Here is a 26,437-nt window from a genome sequence, read left to right on the forward strand (position 1 = left end):
GAAGGGCCACTGCCACAAAGCCAAGAGCATGCTTTTCCCTTCAGAGCAGATTGCAGGTTTGCCGATCACCATGCACTATCTTTTATCATTTGTTAATATCAGTAGTTACAATCTTTTGAATTGAATTTAGGAATTTGATCACCTCTTTGATCCTCTCAGAAGCTTCTCTCAAAATTGATAGTTTTTACTGTAGCTAACAACATAAAACAAAGGGTAACAGTAGAAGATAAAAATACTTCAGCAAAAACTTGTTACTGATGATCACTGAAAGTATTAAAATCTAATTTTTACTTAGTGATAGAACTTGTATATCCTTCATAACAGCTTTATACTTTTGGAGGAAAACGAGTGCTGGTAGAATAGTGTATTTTTGTACCACTTATAAATCCAGTACTTTAAGAGACCATTTGTCTGTGCGTCAGTGTTTCAGGCTATGTAATAATCACTGTGTGAACTTCGGGAGGGCATTGCTTGTGGAAGAGTCAGGGACAGCCAAGACTTCAAGATTATCTTTCAACTTCAGTTCAGCCTACCCTGAGCCTCAGCATCAGGAGTGTGATAACTAGTGATAGCATGTCACCTGGTATCTGCCTACTCTCATTTTTTGAAACATGTTTGGATATTTGTTCAGAGTTTGTAGAGCTTACAATGGTGATGCTGGAGAAAAGGGAGTGTTTAGTTTATTTCAGGTGCAAGTTGATCTGATCTAAGTCAGTGTCATTGATAAACAATCAGATAACCAGATTTATCACTTTTCCCATTTTCTCTGGACTCTGTTTGCATCCTGCAGCATCTTAAACACAGAGACTCTCCAAGTTCCTGTATTATACTAAATGTAAGAAATATTTGTCAGGGTCTCATGACAAAGTATTACCTTTCCCATGCAAATATTCTTGTTAGTACCATGTAGTTGTAGATTCAAAAAAGAACAAAAGAGGTTTTAATTAAAATATTTGACAGTCCAGCTCTTTGAAGACATAGTCTTAACTTGTTATTCTGTAATAATTAGAGTGGAATTAAGTCTGTGTGCAGAAGGAGGGGATGAAAAGGATGATAATTTTCTTCATATTCTGATTGGCTCCCTGAAATATTTAAATAAAACCTTTACTCTAAACATCTCCTTTCATGATATTGTGTAAGAAAATAAAGAACGAGTAAGGGACATAAAGGAATCCACCAATGATTGGAGACAGGATTTTCTTTACATTGTCTAATAGACTCGTTTATTATTGTAAGCTGGTAAAAAGAGACTTATGCTTCGTGTTGAAGAAAGAGTTATTTGTGCTTGATACATTGAAGACACTGTTCAAAAGCATTTTGTCCTTATAAAAGGATGACCCCTGTAGTAATTCTTAGGCAAGGAGGGACAAATTCAACCAACAAAAAGCACATCTCGCCCCGAGTTCCCCATGATTTCTCCACATATAGCAAAAAAATACACATCAGTAATTTATTTGAACATGCACATCAGTGAGTAGCACAGTTCCAGGCTACTCAGGAAACAAAAGGGAGAATATCAGCATTACCTAAATAAAAAAGAGAGGTGACTTACACCATTTTAATTGTCTTAAAAACACGGATAAGAGGAGCAATTAAAATAGCATCCTAAATAGTACTAGCTAATGTAGATTACATAAGTATACAATATGATTCAACTCAGAGTGCTCTGACAAGCATAAGCCACCAGCCCTAGGAAACAAGGCCCAGATCAACTGCCGAGAAAATGTTAGATTCAGATGTAACAAAAGTTACCTTTATTTCAGTCCTGAATGCAAAACACAGGTCATGTGTGAAGACAGCATTCTAAAAAAGGTGGCTCTGTTTAAGCGAGGAGGCCGATTCCTTTTGCATTTTTATTACGTTTGAATTCTCTTTCTGACATTTGCTTTCTCTACCCTTCCTCCCCTGAGCACTAATTTATCAAAAAAACAAAAAACAAAAAAAAACCAAAAAGGATTTCAAGGTGCAAGTTGTACATTCTTATCGTTATACCGTTTCATCTCTTTCTGGAAGACAGTATTACAATCAGCATTACAAGGTTAATTATTTTTCTCTGAATATCTGTTTCACATACATGTATTTCAAAATCATAATGTTGATTGGGAAAAGAAACCTACCAACGAGAGAGTGATGCGTCAATACCCTTCCTATTGTGCTGTGTCTTTCCCATCCCTTCTCCCTTTCCCTGTAAAGAGCTGTAAAAAATTTAAGGCAGATGAGGTATATTGCTGAAGGAAAAAGTTATTTTTGAAAAAAAACTCAAAAAAACTTTTATTCTGCCCTTCTACTCAAGAAAGACTACTCAACTATAAATCTAGTGCTAGAAAAAAGCAGGAAAGACACCGTTTGCATGTACCCTACTATGTCTTCTATTTCTAGAATGGCTTTTTGTTAATTTAATTTTAATAGAAAAAATAAGCACCTTAAGCTATGAACAAGAAAAGAACTTCATTCTTAGTGAGTCTAGAATCCAAACGGAATTAAGAACACTCACTCAAACTCTTTCACTCATTCTCACAAAGGCCAATGCTACTGATCAGAATTGTAAAGTGCTGTACTTAGTATAAACACTTGTATACACTGCAGACACTGAAAAATAACCCTCAAGCACATTATGTTATAGTTCCAAAAATATATTTACAGTCTATTACAAAGATTACAAATGGAAGTGTCTAGGTGACTATATTATGCTAATTAAAATTATTTTACAGATTATTTCTCCTTAGGGACAAAAAACATTTTAGTGAAATTAAAATGATTTTTCTAGTCAATCAAAAAATAAATTAAAATATCAAACAACACTGTACAGTGATTTAAAAGAAAAAAAAGGGGTGGGGAGGGGTTGGGACGCAATCCTTTTGAGTTTTTCTATAGCCATCTTTGGTCCTAAATGTGGGAAAACACATTATGTAGCACTGAAAATACCTGTTCTTTTGTGATGCTCTGCAAGTAAAATAGAAAAATATAGTGCATTTTCAATGTATTCAGAGCCCACTACAGAGAAATGTGTGTACAAAACAAGACAGTATAAATAAAATTTACAAGTTTTACAAAGGAACATTTACAGGTTTTGTTTCTGTTATTTGATCGTTTGTTTGTGGGTGCCCACATTATCATACAAGACCAATTAGGACCGATCCCTGGGATCTTTCTCTATTAAAATCATTATAAACAGCCCAATTCTCTTTGGAAATACAACAGTTCAATTCTGGGGTAGTTCATGATTTTCGTTACTTTTGAAAGCATTACTCACAATATGTATACATTCCTGAAATAGCTATAAAGACACATTTAATTATTGCTTATGAAATTCTAACACAGTAATCAAATAATCTTGTTTAATAAAGCTTAAAGAAAAAGCCAGACCCTTCACCTCTTCCTTACATGGTAAAAAGCTTCTCACATCAGCGTTCACATATAAAAAGACTTTTTTTTTTAAAAACTGCAGTGGTGATATTCTGTGCAGCAAATTTGTTTTTGAAAGGTGAAAATTGTGAACTGCCCCTTTTATCATGCTTCAGAGTTCTAATATAAAACTTAATTCTTTCCTTTCATGTTTGGACTGCATTAAACAGAATAGGATATAAAATATATGTCAACTATTTCTCCTAAATTTCCTAATGTCTCGATATTGAAAAAATCGTGATGTGCTCAGATTAAATTTTAGATAACACTGGATAGTCTTGCTTTCAGAGACTTGCCTCCACCAACATTCTTTAGATGAAGTGCCTCATCTTTCTTTTTAAAATCATAAACCTACAATTTGAGTTTTTATTAAGTTCTGTCTAGTAAAATCACTCTATAAACAAACTGTTAAAAGTGCCTTATAGTATTTATGGATCATTATTGCTTTTTTCATTGAAAAGATAGTGTGTTGTCAGATCTTTACAAAAAAACTTTCGTTTTAAAAAATATCAGAGCGCTTGGCAACTTGCATTTTCTTGACTACCTGCCAATTAGCAAACAATATCAAAACAGCACTGATTAAACACAATTAAATGGCACAAAAGGGATACCAATGTTCTGACAGAGATATATCTTCAATCATGCTATGCTTTTTTTTTTAATTGGAGATTCTTTCAAAGGTACCCAGTGTAGTAATGTGTCATAGATTAACACTACAAAGGTCCAAAGCTATAAACAACTTTCTAAAACAAAGTCCTTATGAAGAATAAACACAAATGATTTTAAAAAGGAATAGTCTGAAATCACATATTTAAGGAAAATATTTCATTGATTTTAACAATAAGATCATGATTTTATTTGACAAATATATTCTTTCTTAAATTCTTTATGTACATTTTAAAAAGTCTATCAGATAAAAAGGAGGTTAGAGAGCTCAAGGTGTTTGGATGTTTTTTCAGGTAGTACTTTGTTTATTGTCACTGCTGTTTTCCTGGCCACCAGTGGTGGATCCTAAATTCCCTTTTTATATATTCTGGTGGCACTTAGGAGTTCAAGTCTATAGGTGCTTCTTAAATCTTCTCTTCACTGTAGGAAGGACCCAGGATATCAACTGTCTGCTAGCAGCATTCTACGCATATACTGAAGGCCAGTACTGTTCTCTCGTGGTCCATAGTCTCCCTCATAAGGGAGAAACGCTTATCACACTTGAATGCCGGTTCCATGTAAATGGAGCATTTGTGCTCTCATAGTCTGAATGCTGCTCATGATTTTCTTTTGATGGCCCACCAGTGTGATCCCTAAACTCATCACATCCCTGAAAAAGACAAATACAGTTTTTATTAGTTACCTTACAAAAATTTTATTTGGTACTAAACTGTCATCAACTCTTTAATTAATCTGTTTATCTTAGGCACACAGATCTTATCTTGGTGTTCTTGGATATTAAGATCCTATTCCCACAGTGGGTCGGACTGGCAACCTGCATCAACATTATCCTTTGTAAAACCCTGCTACTCAGGATCTCAGTTTGTCATGATCAGTTATTTTTAAACTATTTGACTTTTTTTTTAACAGGGTGAGGTGACTTTATTTTTTGGCCGCTATGCACGACTTGTGGGGTTGCTCCCCAAGACCAGGGATCAAACCCGGGCCCTAGGCAGTGAAGGCACTGAGTCCTAACCACTGGACCACCAGGGAATTCTTTGATTTGACATTTTATTTAAGAAATTATCAAAGCCTTAAAATTATTATTAACTTAAGGTACAGCTAGGAAACGTTACTTGAAATGTAGTATTCTTGAATCTAAGGAAAGTTAAAAATATTTCATTGTTTAAATGGGATATAGTATGAATGGAAACATTGCGTGGCTCTAGTAGATCAAGAATCATCAAGGATCATACAAAGTATTTTACTGAGTTTAATCAACGTGTGGTAATCCTGAGCATATTACTGGTTGTATACTTCAGTTTAGTACAATCATTTGACCACATTTTGGAAAAAAAAAATTCCTTAAAGTGTGCAATACCTATGTTTAATAGCCTAAATTTGCCATACGCTAGCTGTATCTATTAGCCAAAAAGACTGAGCTTAGGTATTTACAAGTAGCTAAAATATAGCCACAGTAGAGTACTGCGGTATTTCATAGCCGTGGTCTAATGAGACCTTGAGAAGCACGGTTTTTCAGGGGAGTAGATTACTTTGCAGAGACAGGTGTAATTACATCAGCTCTACCCACGTAGTGTCTAGCAGAAAACCAAACGAGAGCGCATGCACATGCCGAAATTCATGTATATGCCATTTCCTGACATGCCAGGAAAGAGTATGTGATTGCTGGCTTTCTTCTCATCTGAAAAATGTGAAACACTTCTCCCAACAGTACATAAATAGCATCCCACTAATAGAACCTTGATAATTGTTTCCCATTTTCAAACACACTGACTGAGAGGAACTGCATTGCCTGTAAGAGTTATGCTGCAGCCAAGGAAGCTGAGGTCCAGAGATACTAAATTTATTTCCTAAGACCACATAATCAGTTATAGAGCCGGAAAGAAATATTTACTTCTTTTTACCTCCAGTTCAGAGCAATTTCAAAAACTGTTTTATCAGGTCATTATTCAATTAAAAAAAAAATCAATCAATCACAAACCTTCCAAAACTTAAGTTAAATTCTTATTACGGTTAATTGAATTAGGCGTCCTTTGACCTCTTCAGAAAGTGCTCATACTGGATTTCATAATGCATTTTGGTATTAAAATTTCGAGATTTTTAATGTCTGATATAAACATGGTGAAAGAAATCCTCTTTTGCAATGGAGAAAGTTTCCCCAGTGACTAGGAATCTAAATAATACAGCAGGAGTTTGGGATTGATATGAATATACTGCTATATTTAAAATAGATAACCAACAAGGACCTACTGTATAGCACAGGGAACTCTGCTCAATACTCTGTAATAACCTAAATGTGAAAAGAATTTGAAAAAGAATAGTTATACATGTATAACTGAATTACTTTGCTGTACACCTGAAACTAACACAACATTGTTAATCAATTCTACTCCAGTATAAAATAAAAAATTTAAAAGATAGATAATACAGCGGTTAATGAAAGAGGAAGTCTCACTGGGTGGTGTTTTGAACTCTGGCTATGGAGACAAATTAGCTACCACTTACGATTGAGTCAGTTTAGGGCAAATATTTAAATTCTCTGAGCCTTAGCCTTGTCATATGTAAAACTACTGACTTAATAAAATTGTTGCCATGAAGGTTAAAAAAGATATTGTATGTTCAGAAGTCTGTTTAGCAAAATGCCTGGGACATAGTAGGCACTTATTAAAGAGACAATTTTCTCCCTGATTTTAGGGCTCATACCTCTTTAATATATGGAAGATGACCTAAAGTCTAACGTTTGGATTGCACCTGATACATTCTTCAATATAATTTTGCAGGTTTAAGCTTACTCGATAGTCATCCTGGCGACTGATTCAAGGGAGTTGTAGCCGGCTGCTGTGAAGTTATCTTTATATCTTTCCATCTTAATAGCTTGTAGCCATTCTCCAACTGAACAAAAGGCAGTGAAGTCAGGAGTGTTTTGATCCAAAAGAGGGCTTATTGGCCTGGGTGAGAATAATACAGAAAAGCAAATTTTTTCATGAATTATGAAAGAAAGCATGCCTTAGCCCCACAAAAATAAGGATATAAAAAATAAAATTACGTATTTAATTGATATTGTAATAACAAATAAACAGATATGCTAATAAAAATCTAATGTGTAAAGTTTGCCCAATAATTACAAATTCCAAATGCATAAACAACAAGGTCCTACTGTAGAGCACAGAGAACTATATTCAATATCCTGTGATAAACCATAATGGAAAAGAATATGAAAAAGAATGTATATATACGGATAACTGAATCACTTTGTTGTACAGCAGAAATTAACACATTGTAAATCACCCATGCCTCAATAAAACAAGTTTAAGAAAAACACCTAGGGCTTCCCTGGTGGCGCAGTGGTTGAGAGTCCGCCTGCCGATGCAGGGGACGCTGGTTCGTGCCCCGGTCCGGGAAGATCCCACATGCCGCGGAGCGGCTGGGCCCATGAGCCATGGCCGCTGAGCCTGCGCGTCCGGAGCCTGTGCTCCGCAACGGGAGAGGCCACAACAGTGAGAGGCCTGAGTACCGCAAAAACAAACAAACAAACAAAAAACAAAAAAACCCAAAACCCTACTAACTACAAAATTTCTATTTTATTTAGATATGATGACCAGCAGATTGCATCTTCCATATACTTTTCAGAGTATGGCCAACAATATTTGTAATCAGTAAATATTTGTTCATTTGCTTCTCTGAAAGTAACTGGGAGTACAGAAAGCACATCTGGCTGTGGACTAACTTGTTCAGAGGGTGCTTTTGAGAACATAATGCACCCACTGTACTAATGGCACCCCTTGTGCGCCTTGTGAGTTCATACACCTCCGCAAGGGCCTGACTACAGTACAGACAACAGAGCAATAGGTCTACCTGGCAGCTGAAGCTGAATAACTACTAATCTACATTACCATCACCATGAAGCATGCATGGGGAGGTTAGGTTCTTTTTAATGGGTATACCTCTTAAATCATATATTGAATTACCTTAATAATCTTTAACTTCATGGAATCATTTTACTATGAAACTCAAAGCAAAACAATCCAATAGATAATATGGATATAATAAAAAACTAGGGCAACAGCAATAAAAATCCATGTAATATTGATAATTTGAAAATGTGAAATGCCACCTAATCACACAAATCCACTTGAGAAATTTTTCTAAAATGACAGAGTGATATTGATCATAAATTTTATTTAAGGCAATAACAATGACTAAATCTCTTTAAACACTGATTTAACTAAGGCAAGCCATCTGAAAAGAAAAAAAAACTTCTATAAAGATAAGAAATTTAATATGGACTTTAATAATTTAACACAAATGTCGATTTGCCATTGGAGTGGGGCTGAGGAGATAAATGGTTCATATGAAGTTTGAATTTCTCCCAGACTTCATTTCTTTAGCTATTTCTTACCTACTACACGTTCCCAGGGGTGTCTTCAGACTATTTGGGTTTCGAATCATTTTGTCTAGAATTCCAACTATCTGTTCAAACTTTGGCCTTTCCGCACGTTCCTTCTGCCAACAATCCAGCATCAGCTGGTGCAGCCCAGCTGGGCAGTCCATGGGTGCTGGTAAGCGATAACCTTCTTCTATTGCTTTTATAACCTAATAGCCAAAAGGACATTAAAATATTACTGACTGAGATTCAATTATAATCAAATGAATTGCCCAGGAGGCAAAGTGATTTATCCAGATAAGAGTAAAGTACACTGCTATACAAAAGACTTACTTATTTTTTCCAAAACATCCATGGATATTAAGCGTGCTGTTAAGGGGTGCGTGAAGCGCAGGGTATGATGACATTTCCTAGCTAATTCAGCAATAGGGAGCAGCAATTAAGCTCACCCAGGGCACAACAGATGGAAACTTTTTTAACGTCATCCCAGAGGTTTTCAAAAGGGAAGATGTTAACGGAACCATTTTATTGTATATAGCTGTGCATGTACATATCTTCCCATACATTTATGTATGAATTCCTCAAGTTGTAAAAAGAAGGTCTGAGTTACCCAGAATTAGCCCCTACCACAAAGTTTCACTTTTTGAAGAGTTCAAATGATACTTTTCAACAAGATATCCAAATATGTGAATGTACTATGACAGAAAATGTTACCAAGCACACTATTATTTTAAACAATATGAAGCTTATATACTGATGAACTGTATAGTGTTACAAGATACAGTATTGTGTTAGAACCAATTTGTACTGTTCATAAAGGTGATTGGATCACTTCCCAACTCCAAGTCCCGTGACCTCACACAGGCAGACTGAAACCAGCCTTGGGGGCTGGAGGGAGGAAAGTGTTATACCAGGAAATTGGGAAAGGTTACAAATCAGTTTCCCACTCAGAGTGCTGGCTGTTAAACTTTTATCAGCACATCACTACCCATTTATATCTATTGACAGCCTAAGAGGCTATGTGTATCAATCTTTGAATGTTAATGCACACTAAGCCTCCATAAACATTTGTACACGGCAATCAGAAAGTCCAAAAATTACTTATTTAGACTTGGGTTTTTTATTTATATGGAAAGCAAAAAAAGATTTTAAAATCAGACATTGTTACAAATCTGAGCAGCACAGGGAAAATAATAGGAAAGCAAAAAAACACAAATAAGAAGGACTTGTAAAACATCAAAATATTATTCAAGAGGGATTAACAAATCCTTTGATACTAACATAATAGTAATAGAAATGTAGGAAAAAATGGCTCTCTGGAAGAAAAAAGAGGTAACCTTGAGTTTTTGAAGAAAACAGGACTAAAGTAGGCAGACAAAAGCTGGCTTTAAGAAACGTCAATGAACTTAATATTTGTAGGGAAACATATCCTTAAGATGCTTGCTGACATTCAAGAATAGCACATTAAAATGTGAAAGGTTGTAGGATGGAATAAATAAAGTAGCTAGCATCAACAATTTTTAGACAAAATCCTCTGTATAAGAAAAACCGTGTCCACTTTTCTTTAAGGAAAATTTATATATGCAAATTGATAAAGTTTAAAAGGTAAAGAGATAAATAGAATATTTTTTGAAAAATTTCATAAGTATAAAATCTTCAGCCCAAAATCTCCCCTGATCACTAGTCTGTAAGTCCATTAGTTTACTAGATATCTTCCCCTGGATTTTCCATAGGACCTTCATACTTTATTTAAAATTGAATTTTTTTACCTTTCCCCAAAGCTCTTACTCTTTCATTTAATGACACTTCCAGTCATCCCATCCAGAGAGCTGAAATGAGAACAATCTAGACTCTCTTACATGCACAGACAATTAGTCACCACTTTCTGATGATACTACTTCCTAAATACAATATACTCAAATGGTAGAAATATTTTTTCGTATATGTATATGGATATCTCTCTATCTCTCTGTGTGTGTGTGTGTGTGTGTGTGTGTATATATATATATATATATATATATATATACATACACAGTGCTGTAATTGGAAATGGCTTTACTCTGAAAATTAGGTTAGTGGATTGGTGAAAATTATTTATTTTTGCTTATGTACTTTTGTTTCAAAGCTTATTTACCCTAAAGTTTATTAGTAATTTTGAATACAACAATTTTTAAAATGTTACCTTTATTTTTGTTTTATTAAATTGGTATGGGGTGGGGGGAAGTGTGGTAGAAAATACCATGAACATAATAGATTAAAATACAACACATAAATATATATTTATTTTTGCAGTAATGGAGCCATTATCCCATAGTTATGTAGTTATGTCTTTACCAAGTCTCACACTATGGGATCTTTCCTTCAGTACTTTATTTTGAATAACAGCTAGGGAGAAAACACTTTAGCGCTAAGTGACTTTAATCAGTGTTGGTATTGAATGCTAGTGAAAGTCGTATGAGAGTTTTAAAATTTTCCTGTTTATGACTCTGTAACTACAAATGTTGGATATCATTGTAAACATTCCTCAATAATACCCCTTTAAAAAGCACACAAGAAAACATACACAAATGGGACCTCTGTAAAGATCATCAACATATAACTACAGGAGGAATTAAATTAAAAAAAAAACTTTTAAATGCAAAGAATTTCATGTGGCTTTGTATAACACTCCAGGGACAGCGCTATTTTAGGATTCAAAAGTGCTCTATGTTAAGTTAGATAAAACTAAAAATAATGTGCTTTGGAAAGCTGGATTAAGTTATTTAAACAGTGGCTCAAGTTGTGAATAAGTAAATTAATAACTGGTAAAACTTTATATATTCAAAATGACCAAATAGTAAACATTTATTTTTACGGGGAAAAGAGTGGCTTTCCTCTATCTTGAGGTTGCCTGTATCTGAACATATGCAGTATTTTTCTGAATTGATGGGACTCCACCCCCATGCTCATAAGATTGGGGCAATGCTTACTATTTTCTACCACCTCCTATTTCCCCACTTGTACCTTTTTCTCAGAAGTTCTGAAAGGAACAATGCAGGTAGAGAAATCTTTCCTTTTTTATTTCCCTCTAAATAATCTTTGAAACGTACATCTAAACCTTATCATGATCCTCTTGACAAAATACCCTTCAACAGCTCTCCAATTAGAATTCTTTGGCTTTGAGCACAATATATTCTTAAATCTTTGTGCCAATGAATAAAGTAACATGAAATAACTCTTACAGGAAGGAAAGAGTTAGTAAACTACTGTAGTTATCCTATTGCACTACAGAAATTTGACGATTCCTAGTATTAGAACAGAGAACATTTATCAACACAAAATGAAACTTCTAGCTCTCAAAAACACAGTGGTTGGGCTTCCCTGGTGGCACAGTGGTTGAGAGTCCGCCTGCTGATGCAGGGGACACGGGTTCGTGCCCCGGTCCGGGAAGATCCCACGTGCTGCGGAGCGGCTGGGCCCGTGAGCCATGGCCGCTGAGCCTGCGCGTCCGGAGCCTGTGCTCCGCAAAGGGAGAGGCCCCAACAGTGAGAGGCCCGCGTACCGCAAAAAAAAAACAAAAACAAAAAACACAGTGGTTTACAAATTTTTAAAGGAGCAGCAGCAAAGTATAATTAAAATAAGAGACGCTCTGGACTGGGAATGGACTTTGGGACTCCAAAGCTGCCATTAACAATCACGCTCCTACCTACAGGGGCACCAGAGATAACGTGCTGCGAACCTTGGTCTCTATAGGACATAGTTTGGCATAATTCAAGGCAAGCCTGTTGAGGATAAACCCGCCCTCAAGGGATGATTCAGCCAGGAACTGAGACTTGAGGTTCCGCAGGTTTTATCTGGTTAGCCTGCCAGAGAAACAAGTTATCTTTTAAGGATACAATAATCATAGTAAATATTTATTGAATACTTACTATACGATTAGCATTGTTTTAATTATCTCATTTAATCTTTACAAAAACCTTATTAGGCAGGTATTTTTATATCGATTCTAGAGACAAAGAATCGGAGGTGCTGAGAAGTTAAGCACCGGGAAAACATCACATAGCTGTCAGTAGAAGAGACAGAATTTGATGGAGGCTGTCTGACCAGAGCCCATGCTGTTGAGAGCTGCGTTATATTTCCAACTGGGAAAACAAAAGTGTGCTGTGCAAATAGTTACACGTTCTCAGAAACAACAAAACACACAGTAAGATGACTGATCCTACACTTCTAAAAGCATTACGTAATTATCCATGGAATTCATTTAAAACATCTTTTTGTGAAATTACTAGAAACCCCTTGGATTTGCCTGTCGAGGTATGGCCTTAGCATTATAATAAAAGTCAAAGAAAAAAAGGAAAATATTCATAGCAATTTCTAATTCTAGATCATTCCCAGAGGGATAGGAAGTGACTAGGGTAAATGACATTTTAAAAGAACACTGGGATCCAACAGGGGACACTTCTTAGACTGCAGAGAAATACTTGGAAAACACACATTTGCTTGCCGAGATGTATTTCAGTATTACTACAGTATGACACTAGTTAAAAGAAAAAGGAGCACAGGCAGACCCCATGATAATGGGCCTATAATACCTCAAAATGGGAGATAACATGATTGGCTTCTGTTCTCCACTTATGCCCATTTTCATCTCATTAACCTCACAATAACATGACCCACATTTTAGGCAATTAAATATTTTGGACCCCACCTACAGGATTACAGCAAAGTTTTACCAAAAAATCCACAATTTTTTATATCTTAATATAAAAAAAGTAATAAATCAGTGGTGACTTTTAAAAGGAAAAGTTGAGGGCTCACAGTTTAGCTGAGGATAAACTTAGTTACAAGCATATTATATTTTCAAAGCTCTTAAATGTCTTTTCATGGACCACTTTAAAGAATTATCTTTATGTCTCCTATCTTTATGGGTGCTTAATTTTTTACTATCCTTGTGACTACCTACCAGTAAATTGGATGATTTATTGGCCTACCTTAAGGTAAGAAGAAATGACTTTGTTGAGTACTATAAACAGGAAAAAAGTAATCCATATAATGAAGAATTTTAAAATTTCATAATTTGACTATGAAAATTATATTCGGACTAATTAAGACATAAATTCAATTAAAAGACAGCTGCTGTGAATGCCAAATATAAGTATTTCCAATTTGTGTATTATGTATTATATTTGACTGCATTTATACATATAAGTTCTGTCTTTGAAAGGTCATTAATGGAAAGGGCTAAACACCTACAGATTTTTTGTTTTTTTTTAACACCTACAGATTTTACAGAAGAATGAAAGTTGGAAATTTATTGGGAAAGCCTACCCTTTTGGTTTTAACTGCAAATACCTAGATTCTAACTGATTCCATTGCAGTTAAAACTCAGGAAATTTATGGGCACATGAAAAACAGTGAGGAGTAATCCTGTGATAAACCTATTTGGGTGTGGGGAACGTCATACATATGCATATTATCTTTTCCCAAGATTTTCTTGCTTATTCCCTGCTTTAGAGTGCAACTAAAGCCTCCTGGCACTACCTACCTCATTGATTTTACAATACAGTCAGCCCTCCATATCCTGGGAGGATTCTACATCTTCAGATTCAGCAGCCATGGATGAAAACATTTCAAAAGAAAAAGGAAAACCAGAAAATTCCAAAAAGCAAAACCTGAATTTACCACACACCAGTAATTATTTGCACTGCATTTACGTTGTATTCATATCTATTTACATAGTATTTATATTGTATTAGGTATCATTAGTAGTCTAGAGATAATTTAAAGTATACAGGAGGATGGGCACAAGTTTAGTGCAAATACAATGTCATTTTGTATAAGGGACTTGAGCATCCTCAGATTTTGGTATCTGCCAAAGTCCTGGAACCAATGTCCCATGGATACTAAGGGACTAGTGTACCTCTTTTTTATTTCTTCAGAGTGATCACAGAAACCTCACTTTATTTAGCTTTCAGCCTAGAATTCTGTGGAGTTCCTGACAAATATTAACTATCAACTTAGATCTTGTTCTCATGGTGACTTAAGAAAAGTCTCCTGTAATCCGAGGTATTGAAATTTGAGGGCTTTCTAAAATCCCTAACAAATTTCTAGCAACTAAATTTAAACAATATAAAGTGAGTTGATTCAATCAAGGGTGATTCTCTCGATCAATCTAGACTGATTTTTAAAACATTAATGTCTCTGAATATCTGATGAAAGCAACATTCCCAGAAAAATAACATATATTCACATATACAGAGGATTTCCATATGCATCAGGGAGTTGGCAGGTCACTTAAGTCTCTCCATGGTCTCCTACCCAGAGACTCCAAGAAAAAAGCTTTTCTCTAGAGAATTTTTTTGCTAGAATGGAATTCATTATTTTAAATTATCCAGTTTTCCCCACCATTTGTATATTGAAGATTAAACATATAATTGCTCAAATACCAGTTTAACATAAGTATAAAATAATGAATATTATGCTTTAAGAAGAATATTAATATCAATTTCACTATAAAAATTGAACTGCATAGGTAATTTCTTGTGTTTGAATTTAATAATTTAATAATTCCGACCTTTGTGATTAAAAAAAGAAGAAAGATGGTGCTAAAATATTCTAGGTCAGAAGTAAACTTCATTGTGCCTATAAAAATTTCATTTGATCAGTAAAAATATTTATTAATGCTTGATAGACTAAATATACATTTATGATATTTAATTTTCAAGAAAAACAATAGGGAATACTAAAAACTAAATTGAAGATATTGATTTTTTTTCTTCTTAACCATTTCTATTATTTATTTTTAGAAGTTAAGGGAACTTTGAATTTAAGTCATCTTATATTCCTGTCATTCCCTTTATGTTTGAATCTAGTACAGAAGGAAGGTGTCAAAAGAAATGAAACTGTACCGAGTGTCTAGGGAAATGTAAATATTTCTCTTTCTCTGCCCCAAGGATTTGTTTGCCCACATTTTGACAGTCCATGAAATCTTTGACACTGAGACCTGTCAAATATTAACAACTTTGCCTCTGCCAAACGGACTCATCATTCAGAATTTTATCTTTGAAAAACCAAAACCAAAAAAAAAACCCCAAATAAAAAAATTTTATGTCATCATTCAATTCGAAATAGCAAAAGATTTCACTGATTTCAAAGCTCCCCCTCTTTAGGCTGTGAATTTTTCAGCCAATTCAAAAATTTGTTAAAAAATGTATTGAAAATTACCTTACCAACAAGCTGTCTCATTTTAGTTGTCTAAAAATAGCTATTTATCAGTTTTAAGAACCATAGGAACTTGATGTGGAAAATTCTAAAATAAAAAAGGATACTAATTTTATATAACAATGATCATGATCTGTTTTTGAAAAATAACTCAACTTTAATGTTAGTCAGCATCTATTGCTGTCCATGTTTATAGTACCTCGAGAATTGACTACTCCAAACCGGTTTGCTTGTCACATCTTTCTTTTCAATGGTAATATAGAATTTCTTCAAGCAGCACTTAGTTTTTTACTCTATTCTTCAAGAGCGTGCATTTTTACCATTTCCAAATTCCTTCAAAAAAAGGCTTTCGTCAATTTGCCCCAACCTAACCTTCGTTTCAAATCACTAACGATGTATGCATCTCCCTTATAGGAGATGCATAGGAGTCTATTTGGTTGGTCCCCAAACACTTCACTAAGCCTTTATTTCTGGACTTTCCAAAGGGCTCCCTTGGCAAATTCTCTAATCAACTATGAACCAAGGTCTTCTCCATATTTCTAGTTCAAATCCAGGGTACCTTCCTAGACTTTGCATTTGCTCTACTTTTATCTAAATTTCACTCATATTTTCAATAAATTAAGCCACATGAATCTGCCAGTACTTGAAAGCTTCTGGCTTACAAAAATGTTAATTTCGTAAAATTCAACTTAGAGAAGCAAATATTTACTTGCACTTATGCTATATTGTTTTATAAATGGTTTCTTGGTGTGAGATGTATACGCTCAAGAACTATCATCAGTTTCTTAAAGGATAACAACGTATCTTATGCCTTAGTAACAAGATACACATTTAATAAGTTGTATTTCTAGAAGAAATTTCCAAAGATAGTCCCATTGTGATTACATTCTAAAATATCACTATGAAACACCAATATTGATCATAAAATCTAGGTTATCTCATGAAATTAAAATTTAAGTAAGTCAATCAACAATAGATAATTTAAACAGATTTTATCAGGAAATTAAAAAAAAGAAAGACAAGCTGTAACAACAAAATCAAACACAACCTTCCTAACCCTCCCCTCTGCAAACGATTCTTTTATTCGTGTGACTCTCCCACTACAGGTGTGCAAGCTCAGCATGATTACCTTTATTAAGGAGAAATATCCTTTGCAGGCTTCTATTGTGTCCAGAGAATTTAAATTAAAAAAGAAAAAGCAATTCTTCAAAATGAAGACAAAATGAAATTAACTGAACCATTAATTTATGGTAATTATTGTGGTAATTTGTGGTAATAATTGTGAAAACTCAACAATCATCTTTTTATGATTCTATAAAAGTTTCTTCATATGAGCCATTACCTACACGTTCCCATAATATGAATATTAATGTATTAAATAAATCCTTTTTGTTTAAGTAGTGTAATACCTACATCTTGATTTGACATGTCCCAGTAAGGTCTTTCTCCATAAGACATAACTTCCCACATGACTATTCCATAGCTCCATACGTCACTGGCTGATGTGAATTTCCGGTATTGGATGGCTTCAGGTGCTGTCCACCTCACTGGAATTTTTCCACCCTGTATAAAAAGAAATTGACATTTTAAGTATGTATAATAATGTATAAAACATTTATAGCAGAACCATTAAGCTACAGTTAAACACTTGTGTATTTGGTTGGCAATTCAGCAGTATCAGGTCTATTCATCTTGAATTTCTCTAAGTGCATTTAAAGTTACTAATCTGTTTTTTAAAATGTCACAGTTAAAGTTTCATTTTTAAGGCAAATCAATAATGGACCTATGTGGTTGTAGGGCAAGAGTCTAGTCGAGAGGACAATGACAAATTAGACAAAACAGCTACTAAAATGGAATGAAATATTGGAATAATATTAATAGTATATAAGTAAATCCTCATATTTTCCCTTTTTCTAATCTTACAAAAGTTATAAGAATTAGCATAGTTAATCTTTTATTAAAACCTTTATTAAAACGGGATTATATTTTTCTGCTACAATTATGACTGCTAGTAACCAAATGTTGTATGTGTATATTATTTATATGAACATCCCAATATAAAATGAGCTGTTCTCATTTTTATCATTACTTCTCGTCTTAGCCTATATGTAGATTGTAAAAGCAACAAAGATTCTTCCAAAAGGAAAAAAATAGCAACAACAAAAAGCTGAGATCAATTTGCCTCTTTTCTCCCATTTAGCTTTGTATTATTAGGCCCTGCTTTCTTGGTAGGAAAATCGCAGGAATATGAAAAGGTGCAGTAATACACTTTTTCTTACAGTCGTTGTATAGACAGCTTCTGGATCGTCCTCTATAACCCGGGACAGGCCGAAATCTGACACTTTACAAACAAGATTGCTGTTGACAAGAATATTACGAGCTGCAAGGTCCCTGTGAACGTATCCCATATCGGCCAAATATCTCATTCCAGCAGCAATTCCTCTCAGCATTCCTACTAACTGAATGACTGTAAATTGCCCATCGTGTTTCTACAGGAAGACAAAGATGAAAGTCCAGTTAGCTATACTTTGAAAGGGAAAAAAAATCACCATGAAAAATGTCTGCACCCTAGTCATTTTCTATTGTATACTAGGAATCACCAGTTAATTTTCTACGTAGTGTAGACACTTGTGAAAAACATAACAGGTGCTGATTTAACTTGATAGTCAGGTAATATAAAATAGAGTTCTGATAATCATTTAGTTATTTATATGGATGTGCTGTTAACATTAACTAATAATAATTTCAGATTGTGAAAATCCAAAAGTATATGCTAATTTTTAAATCGAAGTTAGGGAATGGAATATAAAAAAAATGATCCCTGACAGCTAACTGTTTTCCTCACTTGCCAAAAATTACACAAATAATCTAAACATATAAAAGGGATAAAGATACATATATTAGCTTTCTTTCTCCAAATGGTAAAAAATGTAAAGGTGAAAAAACTTTTGAGTAAAGATGAAGAGAAACTAAGAGGTAGAAAAGGATTATACTGGCTGACTTGGTTTTCACTTTATACTTTTCATTGCTATCTGTAGGTACATTACTTATAACCAAGATTCTCTAAAATACATGTACTAGCAAGTAGAATTGAGCACTCTTTGCAACCAACTGGCCACCATATCTTTTTAACCCACAGATTTCTCCAACTGAATTGCAGATATGGTGCATGAGGACCGTGGATTGAGCAGATGAGCTTGCTAGGTGACGCTTTCTTCCAGAGAGTTGACAGTTATGCATATCATCTTGCATGTCATATGCAAGATGACAGTTGCATCTTGCATATCATCAAGATGCAGCAATAAAGACCTCTCGAAATCCTCTGAATCCTTATTAAAATGGGTTGAACTTATCATTCTAGATCATGTATGTTCTCATTATTTTCTCTTTGCCATTTGAAAAAATGTTAACATGTGTTCACGTTCTTAGGTGGAAAGTCTCTGAATGTAAAAATACATATGTTTTTACATTTAGAATTTATTATTTATAAAAATAACATACTTGTAACTCTAAAAAGGTTCATAATTCTTTATTTTAGGCTTGGTGTTCACATAACAATATAACAGAAATGGTTCCACAGAGCAGAGCTGGGATCATCCTACCAACATTGAATGGCTATCTCACTTCTCAGTCTTCTCTGTATTACGTCTGTATTTCATTTATAATTGTACTGAAAAAGTAAAATGCTACACTACAACAGGTATTCAAATTACAGGGCTTCAGGTATCCTCCATACTTGTGGTAATATGTCAATGGAAACTATTTTTTAACTACATTGTATCACTTAAATGCTCAAAAATATTCTAGTTCAATGCAGTCTAAGACTCTTTTAATCTGCTTTTCAAAGACAATTTTGTGACCTGTTAAAGTTTACACTGTTCACATTTTACACTGCAAAGAAAGGTTCAGAAAATTACATTGGTAGCATGTATATTTAGAATGGGAGAATAACTTTGTTACTTACCCTGAGAAATGCATCTAGGGCTCCATTTTCCATGAATTCTATTACAATCATGACCGGTTTCCCTAAAATTACAAAAATATATACATAAGAAAAAACAGTGTTGCTTCCAAAACTGTAATCTAAACTTCGTATTTATCCTCTTTCTCACTCCAGATAAAACACATGGTGCTCTTTTGAAAGACTGACTGGGTGAGTGGTGAGTATTTCTAACGCTTTTAGTGCTGCTAAATGCAAAGAGTCATTAACTGTCTGTTTGGAATGTGGTCATGATTCACAAAATTAAACAGTAAAAGTCAATGTGTTCTTCTGACTCCTGCCTTGTGAACAAAGCTCAGAGAAAATGACACTTTACAGAAAATGTGAAGACTAAACTGTATTACTTTTGTGGCTTTGAAGCTAAATGAAAATATCTGTCACTCCATCTATCTATCAGATATATTCTTTAGCTCTAAACCTGCATTCATTTGTCCTGATTTTTTTTCTGAGATGGTAACACAAAAGAAAATTTAGTCAGTTACATATCAAGAAAAAAAATTCATTAAGAATATGCAATGTATTTACAATTTGATTTTTTAGTATCTATGAAATAACACTAATTTCTGACAGTTCGCTGGATAAATGAAATATATAATCAATATCTACCTCTTGTAACAACCCCTTCCAAATGGACAACATTTGGGTGGTCAAACTGCCCCATGATGCTGGCTTCACATAAAAAGTCTCTCCTTTGTTTTTCTGTGTAACCAACTTTCAGGGTTTTTATGGCTACCGCAACATCTCTTTTCCCTGGAAGTTTCAAACGACCACTGCAGACTTCTCCAAATTCTCCTGAAGTAACAGAACAGGCAGGTGTATTTTAATTTCAGAAATATTTCCTCTCTCAAAGTAAATGCATTAAATTCTTTAAAAGCACTTTTAAACTTTCCTAAACTATCTGTTACACAAACTATTATTTTTTTAAACTGGGTTAACAAAAACTCTTTCAGAAACAACATTCAGGTTTGAAATATGCTGCATAACGTACACTGCTTACTAGAGTATAAGGGCACATTAGCAAATTCTAAACATTGCTGTTGTTTTCACAGCTTGAGAAGCAAATACTTCTCAAAGATTTAAAAATCTGGAATTCATATCTACTTATGTCTGCTAGATTGAATGGACTTGATCCAAAAATGTATAATTATTCTGAAGATACATTATATCCATAGAAAATAATGCTCCTTTTAAATAATTCATACATAATAATTTTCTACATGGAATTACACAGCATAACGGCTAATACCTAAAGCTTAGCAGGAAGATGGTAAATCAAGTCAGAGGAGATGTATATTCCAGCAAAATTCGGGATATTCTAATTATTTTAAATACGAAGTCATTTCTTGGACAGGCCAGAACTATTATGAAATAGCTTATAACAGAACGATATCGTAAAAATCCAAAAGATACACGATTCTCTGCACCACATGCTTCTTTTTCACTTTTTTCTTAAGATTTCATAAACAAGTACAGGCTCATTGCTTCTAACAGTTCAGGTAAATGCAAAGGTTCTATACTTGAGTTATAATTATTTGCCTGTCATTATGATGTATGACTTTCGATCTTGGCTAAAAGGAACAGCTGAACAAGGAAGCTACAACAGCCTTACCTGCTCCAATCACACGCTCAATTTTAATACAGGAGGCATCTAGCTCCTTGGCGAATTGATGGACAGCTCTATTTGGGTCCTCATAGGTTTCAGGGTCAATGTAGGTTTTGGTGCCTGGAAATTTAACTGTAATGATGTAAGAAAGCATGACTGTGATGAAGCAAAGCACTTATTGTGCAGTCAGCCCAGGAATTTCATTATGCAGAGTGCTCCTTGGAACAGTGAACTTGCTTCCACATCACCTGATTCACAGCAGTTTTAACAGACTACTTCAGTCTGCGGGCGTATAGGTATTATCTGCAAGCTTCTATAGGTAACATAGGATCCAGTTCATAGTTTACTAACTGAATTGCTTTTCCAGTAAATCAACAAAAGACATCACCGAAATTCTCTGACATGACTCTTATCAGACTGGAGGTTTAATTAAATTCACTGCTATCATGGCATAGTTCAAGCCATACTGAGGTTTGTAATGGACTTGGAAACACATTTGTAAATCTATCATTCAGTCAATCAATCAAATTAATACACTGGGAAAAGAAGACATTTCATTTACAGGTAGCCTACTACACTGACAGCAATATTAAAAACAGTTAGACACGTTACTTATTCTTTTGATTTATTTTTTTAAAGACCAACCACCATTGACATAGACATATAAATTAATACAAGATGTGAGGGACTGCTATCACAGAACCAGAGAGAAATCTACTATGACACAGTTTCTTCTTCATCTTGAAGGGCAATAGAGGCCAGATGTACAAAGTGCAGAGTAAAGTTAGAAAATTTACAATATTCCTGGGATCTGCTAACCATGTATGACAGTAATTTGAAAGAGGAATGGTTTATATGAACTTTCAATTATAAGGCTCTGGAAGATCTTAACTGCTATGAGGAGGTAGCCAATATGCCTCAGAAAAGGTAGTCAAAATTCAAACAACATAGAATCATCTTAAAAGTTAAAATCTTCTTAAAATGCACCCAGAAGCATGCAGGTAACAGATAATGCTATGTCAACTTTAAATCAATTACAATAATGTATTCCAAATCTAGTCATTTGGTTAAAGACAAAGATAAGATAGATAGGCATATATTTGGTTATATTAATGCAATGAAAAGATACACTGTATCCTCAAAAAAACTTTATTGTTTTTAACAAAGCCACTGAACAATCTTTTCATTAAATCTTACTATTTGGAGAACAATATATTTCTTTATGTATTACACTGCAGCCTAACTGTGCTTATGTCATCACATCAAATTGAAATTATATTTTTAAAATAAGCATATAACAAACAAAAAGAAGCAGAATGTATAAAGGAAAAATGGGATTTAAAAATCTTGAGTTATTCTGCTGTAGTTGATTGTTTATCCAAAATTGATTGTCTTAAACAATTACTGTTGCAGTCTATAAAACTGACAGATGCTCATTTGTTACTAAAGCTGAACATGAAAAAAAAAACACAAGAAGAAAAGAGAGAGGGGATAGAAAGAGAAAAGAGAGAAAAAGGAGTACAGGGAAAGGGGGGAAGAGAAAAAGAGAGAAGGGAAGAAAACAATAGGTTAACCTCCTAGATTGGTAGGCAGATGGAGAATGAGCCATCTTCTCCCTTTTTATTCTCTTCCTTTCTTTCATTGTTTGTTTTTTTTTTTTCTTTCTTTTTGGCTTGGTTTTGTGATAAGGGAGCTGGATTGGAGGTAGCCTTCTGCATCTCAAACGGGTCTCTGATGGTTCTTTATTCAAGCTGTCATAAAACATTTTGACAGGCCAGAGCAATTTTGGCATAAAAACATGAAATACTGCCCGGCTTGGATTCAAAGACATTGTTAGAAGAAATGGTAGGAGGAAACAAAATGTAAATTGGAATTGCTTCACTAAACTCCTCCATCATGTTTATATCTTTAAATGTAACACTTGGGGCCATGGAGAGTGGAGGGCGCCTGATACAAATGACTGGACATTCTATTAAATTCAGTGCTCTAAAAGCTAGTAAAATGGTTGCTTTCATGTTTCTGTAAAAATTCAATCTGGTGTCTTAGCACCTAAGGAAATTGTTTGTATACTAAAGGAATAAAAGGACACCAACTTGTAAATAGCTGGTGACCAGAGTTTTGTGCTTTACGTATTGTAAATACAGTCATAAAATCAAATAAAATGCCTGGTTCTTAACAAATGACAAGAAAAGATATCCTTGTAAAAAGGGTAATTCGAAAATATCAAGGATTTACCAAGATAGGATATCTTAAGTGTACTTTTTTTTTTCATTACTCGTTTCAAAATGGATGCTTTAAAATAAGAAAAATTTTGATGTAATTTCTGAATATTTTGGTCTATTGTTTTTCCTGATTTAAGAGTAGGAGCTTTTCTGTGTTTTAATATCTCATTTACATTTCTCATGAATGTTAAACATCTTAAAACCACCACTGATATTTTGCTCTAGAGATGAAAACTGTTTATATATACCTCAAGTTTATCTTTTCTATGTTAGCAGGTAACACATGCAGCTTTATTTTTTTCTAATTACAAACTGGATGTCAAATGTAAAAAAAGGGAATGGCATCAAAATATCAAAACTGAGTGATGACAATTAAGCATTAGGCTATACATCATGTTTTAGGCAAGCCATGTTTTAATTTACCTTCAGCATTAACCTTCACGCTAAAAGTAAAAAAACTAAGAGGCAGCATTTGATCATTTGGGGATGTCTCAGATACCCTCAATAAAGAAAAGAAAAGTGACATACTGATTAAGGTGTTATTAAATGATTTTGCCATCCAATTATTCACATATAGATAGAGTCAAGGATTCCAGCAACTATAGTCTTATGTCAGTCTTCTATATACATTTTAAACTAGATACAAAAATTAATGCATTCAAGTTTTGATCCTCTCCTTTCTGTCTGGGAAAGTGTTAAAAGTATTCTCTCATGTCATGAAAGAGAAAAAAAATGTAACTTCCACTTTTTCTGTATATCCTCTAGGTGTAAACGGCCTATGGTACTCTCATTACTGGGACTTGTCACAAAATCACTGCCAGATTAGCAAGAGGACGCACCGACGTTGGGAGCATATCAAATCATCCCGGGGGGGAGGGGGCAGAATCACAGGTATTCAGTCATAATCAGGGGCAGATTTAAGTTTTGTGGGGCTTGAACCTTCTACAATTTGGGATACTTTCTTTAAGAAAAAATATTCTACACACTAACTTGCTAGGGCTCTTCCAGGGCCTTGAAAGGAGTCTGTGAAAGTGAGGGGCCTTGAAACTTAAACTTCATGATAAAGCACCCTTTGGTCATACCTTTCACTATAATTTCTAGTGTCCCATCAGTGGTTGAAATTTTACAGAGTTTCATCATCAATTTGGATATGTAATATGTAAAGCCACTTTTCTTTTGGAAACTAAAGTTAAGGGAACTATTGGTTCAACAATTAATAACACACTGAAGAAACTTAGGAATGATAATAATGGTGTTCACAATTTGTGTTCTTTCAACCACACATTTCCCTGATTGATGCTTCCATATTCCTGTGACTTTAGAAGGGGTATATGACAATATCTTCTTAGAAACTGACATAAGAGTTTGATACATAACACAAAAATAGATGTAATTCTTATGCCATTTACAGGAAATTTATCTCCCCATGAGAAATTTTCATAAAGATGACAGTTACTAAGAAAAATAATAAATAAAATTATTTTTCAATATTTTTAAGGATTAAAAATAGGAATAATGGGTTTGGATAAGAGCATCATCAATTATCAGAGCTAAAATCATTTCCCTGTTGGGATTTTACTTTGACTGCAAGAAGTCAACATTTACTTGCATGGCTCTCAGTTTTTCACTTGCCATCCACATGCAACAATGATAAGATTAATGCAGTCGGGCATCTATTTTCTTTGGTTCCCTGAGCTTTCTTCTGATATTATTTCTAAAATGAACTTTTAAGAATCAGGTAGCCCAGATCCACAGGAAAACATCAGAGGATTGAATCCTATTATTATACTATTTACGTCCCTTGAAATATCATCTGTGATGGACATTTTACAGTAGATGGAGAGAAAGAGGCTCCTTAGCTTAGTCTTTCATTATATCATCACTCATTGGGTAGAAAAAAAAGGGCCTACCTTCTAACTTGAAATGAATTCCTGAGCTACAACATGGGCACATGCAACATTTAATGAATAATTATTAGAATGATATGAAACACTTGGGCAAAGTTTGCAAAAAGAACAATTGTGACATAAAAGCTACTGAATATCCTTGCAGTTATATTAAAATTTCTTATGAGAGATTACACGTCTGAATATATTTTTAAAAAAATTCACATCATATGATCTTCTTTCTGCATATCTTGTTCAAATGTTTTAAAGTAACATTTTGAGCTCATGATATATTTTCAAGCCTGATGCATTAGGAATTTATTCATGCCAATATTAACAACCAGGTTTCTGTATTTTTTTTTTCAGGTTTCTGTATTAATTGGGGTAAATAATAATAAAGAACAGCCAAACACTTACAATGAAAGTAAAGCTCTTCATCCCCTTCTTGGTCAGCTTTGCTATAACCACAGTGCCTGGAAAAAAATCAGATTTTTGATGATTATTCTCAACCAATAATCTCACTTTATATATTTAAAATCCAGTATCATATACCTTAATTACTTAACAACATGCTAGTTAGAGCTATAAACAAAATACATAAACTTTCTGTCCATAGTTCTGAACTCAATAATAATATAGCAATTCACATGATTTAAAAAAAGCAGAGAATATAAAGTCTTTGTGTGAGACATTGTGGAAGGGACATATTTCATAGATTTAGACTTATCAATGAGTGAATATTTGCTTATATTTTTTCCTGAAAAAACAACAACAACAACAGATTTTAAATGGTTTCCACAAACCATTAACTAAAAGAGTAAATCTTTCCCCAGGTGTCTTCTCTATTTATTACAAAAATCTAACTCTGAAAATAGCTAATAAAAAGTCACCCAATAGAAATTACAATACTCATTCCTCTTAAACTAAAGCCAGTGATCAAGCTCACACTACATTCTGACCTTGGGAGAATGGAAATTTATTGACCTTCAATGTTTCATATGAGACAACAAATGTCTGCATTTACTATTTAACATTCTAAACTAAACAATAAGTAATAGGCTGACATAATTC

General features: G+C 34.1%; 1 protein-coding gene across 1 annotated transcript in view; it reads right to left on the bottom strand.

The window, feature by feature from the left end:
- Nucleotides 1–1,195: 1,195 nt before the first annotated feature.
- EPHA7 (EPH receptor A7) overlaps nt 1,196–26,437 on the bottom strand; it is a 166,954-nt gene continuing 141,712 nt past the window's right edge. Inside the window, exons 9-17 of the mRNA XM_029224145.1 lie at nt 25,784–25,839; nt 21,265–21,390; nt 20,262–20,447; nt 19,620–19,681; nt 17,935–18,144; nt 17,069–17,218; nt 8,471–8,664; nt 6,864–7,019; nt 1,196–4,720 (exon numbers count right to left, since the gene is read on the bottom strand). Coding sequence (XP_029079978.1) covers nt 4,606–4,720; nt 6,864–7,019; nt 8,471–8,664; nt 17,069–17,218; nt 17,935–18,144; nt 19,620–19,681; nt 20,262–20,447; nt 21,265–21,390; nt 25,784–25,839 — 1,255 coding nt within the window. The 3' untranslated portion in view covers nt 1,196–4,605. The remainder of the gene's footprint in view (nt 4,721–6,863; nt 7,020–8,470; nt 8,665–17,068; nt 17,219–17,934; nt 18,145–19,619; nt 19,682–20,261; nt 20,448–21,264; nt 21,391–25,783; nt 25,840–26,437) is intronic.

The sequence above is a fragment of the Monodon monoceros genome, unplaced genomic scaffold (genome assembly GCF_005190385.1).
Source record: "Monodon monoceros isolate NGI ecotype Baffin Bay Population unplaced genomic scaffold, NGI_Narwhal_1 Super_Scaffold_15, whole genome shotgun sequence".
In the NCBI taxonomy this organism is placed as follows: domain Eukaryota; kingdom Metazoa; phylum Chordata; class Mammalia; order Artiodactyla; family Monodontidae; genus Monodon; species Monodon monoceros.